Source organism: Quercus lobata, chromosome 6 (assembly GCF_001633185.2).
Source record: "Quercus lobata isolate SW786 chromosome 6, ValleyOak3.0 Primary Assembly, whole genome shotgun sequence".
Lineage (NCBI taxonomy): Eukaryota > Viridiplantae > Streptophyta > Magnoliopsida > Fagales > Fagaceae > Quercus > Quercus lobata.
Genome location: NC_044909.1, coordinates 44,726,560 through 44,732,360, shown reverse-complemented (window position 1 = coordinate 44,732,360; position 5,801 = coordinate 44,726,560). Strand labels below are relative to the sequence as shown.

The 5,801-nt window shown below is 35.5% G+C and overlaps 1 protein-coding gene across 1 annotated transcript; it reads left to right on the top strand.

Moving 5' to 3' along the window:
- The first annotated feature begins 3,816 nt into the window (after positions 1–3,816).
- Positions 3,817–5,365, top strand: LOC115993609 (probable galacturonosyltransferase-like 1). Its single transcript, XM_031117547.1, has one exon. It carries the CDS (start codon positions 4,076–4,078, stop codon positions 5,153–5,155), a length of 1,080 nt encoding a protein of 359 aa, XP_030973407.1. The 5' UTR covers positions 3,817–4,075; the 3' UTR covers positions 5,156–5,365.
- The last annotated feature ends 436 nt before the right edge of the window (positions 5,366–5,801 follow it).

Below are 5,801 nucleotides of genomic sequence, written 5' to 3'. Positions count from 1 at the left end.
ATTGGTCTTGATATTTTGATAACTGTGCGGTTTAACCGGGTTGCTCTTCTATCTATATATAAACACCCAAAAAAGTTGCTATATTATTCCAAGAAAAAAAAAAAAAAAAGAAATGGATAAAGCAACCAAGACAAAAAGGAAATTTAAACAACTAACCGATTCTAATATTGAAGTCACCCTAATAATTGGAAGGTGTGTTTTGGGGGCCAATTGCCATGTTTAGCACATGGTACGGTTCATTTAAAAATGCATCAATGAAACCCTAGTAATGGTGGATGTATTCTCCACCTTTTCTGTTAATAAGCAAACAATTTATTGAAGCGCATATGAGGTGCACATGCTATTCAATGATATAGGGCAGTTTGTATTTTTAGAAGTTAATTAATGGAAAGTATATAGCCTTTCTATTCAATTCAATAATATAATATAGTTGAGGTTATATTATTAAGTCGATGATACTATATTTACTCTCCCTATCAACTTAATAGTTAGAAAAAAAGAGGTGGGGCGAATAAGTAATGTTGAAAAGGGGAAATATGGTAATTGGGAGGAGTAAAATTAATTTAGGCTCCTTAAAAAACAAGAAAAATGTTCTTTTTGCCTATATATATTTTTGATAATTTAAGAATTATAATGGGAGAAAAGGGGTTTGAACACTGAATGTCTCAAATTTAAAAATATCAAGAGTTATCAACCAGTTGAGTTACAAAACTCTTGACTATGGTAGTATAATTAGCTTTAGGGCAAATTACAACCTATCCATCTATGGTTTAGCTGAAATTTAAGTTGTTTACATGTGATTTAAAATTTGACACTTTATCTACCTAAGGTTTAACCAAAATTTAAGTTGCCTACTTATAGTTTGAAATTTCATGATGCAAGTGTTCTGATGGATAGTTTTTGATCTTTTTTAAATTTTTTTTTTTTTTTTTTTTGTGTTTTTGAAAGAGAGAGATATAAAAGTGCAGCAAAATTATATATTTAACTCTGTTTTTAACAAAGGTAGGTTATAAAAATCTAACTGAGCTAATCTCAAATGGATAAAATATTAAATTTCAAACCACAAGTAGACAACTTAAATTTTGGCCAAACTCCAAGTAAGTAAATTGTAATTTGCCTTTAACTTTATAATGTATTTAAGTCTTTGATGTTAACTAGTGCTAACCGCAAGAGCCGGCCTTGATTGTGGCCAAGGGAATAACCCATTTGGCTAGAGTTTCAGGTTGGAAAGATAATGAACTCGGGTCCAAGGAAAGTAGATTATCAATTCAGCATGTGGCAGGACCAACAAAAGAGACCCCTGCAACATTTCATTAATGACATGATTGATTATACACTTTGATCAAAGTTATTGATTGAACAACTCTTACTTTGTTGAGTAAGGTTGTAAATGGTAGAACCAAGTACAATTTTTTAGATGTAATACATTAGAGTATTTTTATTAGGGATTTCAAAAAAAGTTCTATTTTATAATCTTAAAATTTATTTTATTTATTTTATCATCTCATTTTATAACTTACCTAACATTCCAAATTCTATTTTTATATACAATTCTCTAAAATAATATAAACTACAACATCAAATAATATTAAAAAAAAATCATATTTCTCTCTCTTATCTTACTTTTCTTTTTCCTCTCTTCACCTTTCTCAATTAAAATAATAGTATTATTTTTACATCCAAATCAACAGTTGGTTCTATTTATAAGAACCAACTGTTCACAGGTTCTAAAAATTTTTAAGAACCCATACTCTGATGGAACAATATTTTTGAGGTTTTGGATGTAAACTAGCAACTAGAGGGTGTCTACACCCCAATGTGCTCTAAGATTTCCCGATTGAATTCAAATACATAATTATATGGAATTTAATTCTTATTGGGAAAGATAACATTATATGTGTTGTATTAGTTAATATAGTCATGTGTTTGAGTTTAATTGTAAAAATTAATATTTTATATTTAAGAAATTATACTTAAGTTTTACGTGAGTATTAAAAAGACATCTTTTTGTTTAGGACAATCACTCTATTCTCATTTAGTAAATCAGGGTTGATTTTGTAAAAAGCATATTATAGGTTTAGGAAGTTCTTTCAAAAGGCCTTGATGGAAATGTTACAAAATAGGAAACCTATAGTCCATGATCTATGAGATGTGAAAAAGCAAAAAAGTTTTTTTTGACAAATGGACACTTATTAGAGAACAATGATGATCATCAATGAAATGCAAATACCAAATTTTATGTGGTAGAACATGGATAACGTTCCACAAAATTGTGCTAGTTCTATTATAACAGCTACAAGCAAGAGGACATTTTACAATGATTATCCGCATGTGTGTGTGTGTAAAACTACAATAATGAGCTTAGGGTGTTCACTGTTTAGTGCATTTTCAAACCAATCAGGTTCCATGCATTCTCTCAAGGACAACGTCCAAATATGATCTGTTTGTCTATTTTAATTTAGTGAAACTTTTAATCAAACACTAACCACTTTAGAAGAAGACAATTGAAAGGTCAACCCCCCCCCCCCCCCCTCATTTTGTAACTCTACATTTAAAAAAAAAAATTAAAAAGATAGTATTTTATTAGAGTAGTAAATTATAACCATAACTTTCTTCTTTCTTTATCTCTATGCGTTTTTTGTTTAGTAATGAATCAAAATGTTAGGTGACAACTCACAAGCATGAAAAGAAAACCCGGCCCTTCTAGGCTTCTACTATTTTTCTAGTTTGGCTGTCATTTTCTAACTAAAAAAAAAAAACCTACCAACTTTTTCTTCCTTCATTAAACATAATCCACCCAGGTGGCACCCTCTAGGTCCCACTTGGGCTCTACGTGGCCTCTCATTCTATTTACTATTTACTCGACCTAATTAACTCTGGGCCAGATTAGGTTGTACAATCAGATGAAGTGGCCAAGATTTAAGACATTAATTTTGGATGAGATTAGTGGTGTCTCATCAAGAGTCGTGAATGTTTGTATAAAATTCTTCGAGGTGGACTTTGCATTAACGTCCCACGGAATATTCGGAACAAAAACAGGACATGTATATACAAGTAAGGAATTTTTTACGAGTAGATTTTTGGGAAAGATAAAACCGTGTGATTGTCATATATATGGCATTCAGATTTTGGTCAAAAACAACAAAAGGGTAGTACATAGTAGTGCCTCATTAATTGGTCATTACCCAAATCCCCAGATTTCTGATTCAGTAAAACTTACCTATCTTATGTATGGAATAGAAGGTGAGTGAGTGAGACGCTGAGCTGAAGCTTTCCCTGACACGGATGGCTCAACTAGAGCGGGAGATGAAATGTCTTATACTATATTTGATTCAACTCAAAAATGGGATTTGGGTTTGCCTTACTATATTTAATTCGAAGCAATAATGGTGGGATTGGGTTGGGAGTATCAACTATGGATCGTAATATGGTTATCGAGACCTGCTCCTTTTGTTTTGGTAGTACTACTTGTGAGGACTTTCAAAACTACGCCGAAACACAGAAAACAACACCAAAAAAAGGAAGGGAAAAACTCTTTTTGGTCCATTAATTGTACATGAAAGATAATTAACTACTCTTTAAGTTAACGACTGTCGTATTCGAAAGATCTGCGAATTAAATGTTGTCACTTTTAGATCATAAGAATTGCATTGTAAATGATGTGCTGGTTATTTAGTGATCTTTTAACACTAATTTGGTGCATACCAATTATGTCAAAGCAGAATAGTTAGGTATCCTAAAAACACAAATACAAAAGTGAATTTATATACTACGGTACACTATATATGCCTCGTGAAATTTATTTACTTTACTCTGAGAGAGAATGTGTGTGTGCGCGCTGAGTTTGTTAAGAAAGCATTTTTATTTTTGTTTCTGTCCCAATGACTTTTAAGTTAAGACTCATTGACCAGGCGTCCCAGCAGCTTCTTTGAAACAACGTGGGTTCATTTCAGACCACATCAGACACCGCGGTAGTGTTGTGTTTCTTTCTAAAACACAGACTCTCTCTCTTGGAAAAGCTACAAAAACCCAAACCCAAACCCATCATTTTCAACTTCACAAACCTTTCCTTAACATGCCAAATTCACCACCGCAACAACACCTACTACCATCTCTTCTGAGTCTCATCCTTCTCCTCCTCCTAGGCCAGTGCCTCTTCACCAAAACCAATGCCACCACCACCGCTCAAAAATTCCGTGAAGCCCCCAAATTCTACAACTCTCCATCATGCCCTTCCATACCCATTTCATCTTCAACCATGGACCTCTGCTCTGATCAGGCTGTCCACGTGGCAATGACCCTCGATGCCATCTATCTCCGTGGATCAATGGCTGCCATTCTCTCTGTCCTCCAACACTCCTCTTGCCCTGAAAACGTCTTCTTCCACTTCGTCACTTCCTCCTCAAACTCCATTTCCAATCCCAACAATCTCACTCACATTATCTCCAACTCATTCCCGTACCTCAAGTTCCGAGTCTACCCCTTCGACGACTCGGCCGTGTTGGGACTCATCTCCACTTCAATCCGCGCAGCCTTAGACTGCGCTCTCAACTACGCTCGAAACTACCTCGCTGATCTCATCCCACCATGTGTCAGCCGCATAGTCTACCTCGACTCGGACTTAGTCCTCGTCGACGACATTGCCAAACTCGCAGCAACCCCACTTGGAGACCAAGCTGTCCTCGCTGCACCAGAGTACTGCAACGCAAATTTCACCTCCTACTTCACACCCACGTTTTGGTCCAACCCAACTCTGTCTCTCATTTTCGCTGGCCGCAGTGCCTGTTACTTCAACACGGGTGTCATGGTCATCGATTTGGAGCGGTGGAGAAGCGGTGACTACACAACAAAGATAGTTGAATGGATGGAGCTCCAGAAGCGAATGCGGATCTACGAGCTGGGTTCTTTGCCACCATTTTTGTTGGTTTTTGCTGGAAACATAGCCCCAGTGGATCACAGGTGGAACCAGCATGGTCTTGGTGGGGACAACTTTCGTGGGTTGTGTAGAGATTTGCATCCTGGTCCAGCGAGTCTCTTGCATTGGAGTGGAAAAGGCAAGCCATGGGCTCGACTCGATGGTAACCGGCCTTGCCCTTTGGATGCGTTGTGGGCTCCTTATGATCTGTTACAAACTCAGTTCGCTCTGGAGTCTTAGAAATGGTTTTATTTTTTTTATTTTTTTTTACATAATAAATTGTCAATTTTTGGAAATTTGATGAGTTGGGGGACAATATATAAGAGATGAGATTCATATATGGTTAAGGGATCTCAGTTCTATATGTCTGCTAGGTGAGATTGTTTTTGTACATTATACTGTATTAACAGATCGATCTTACAAAAAATGAAAGCTTCATTTTGTTTTCTATGTCTGTTGGCTTCTTGTTGTTGGGAACAGTGAATTACAGTTGAGGGTTATTAAAGAAGAAAGAAGATATATGTGGAATGGTTTATTCGATTTCCTCTTTTAGCTTTGAATGATTCGTGTGTCTTATTATACTGTAGTTAGTTTGAAGTTTTTGACAATAAAGAACATTCACTTCTTTCTCTTTATTCACATCTCTTTGTATACAGACATTCAAGGAGAAAAAAGTGCAAAAAGGTTTGGTGTGTCAATTGTCATTCCACAAATTAGGGCGTTCTTTATGTGTTTTTTGACAACATGAGGAAGATTGATTAGTCGTTGCTAAAAACAACTGGGGATTCTATGATTTGCTTTAAACTTAGCTTGATATTATTCTTCGCTCCTAGAAAGGGATGCTTTATTTGTTTTGAACGAAAAGTTAACCAATGTCCTAACAGTA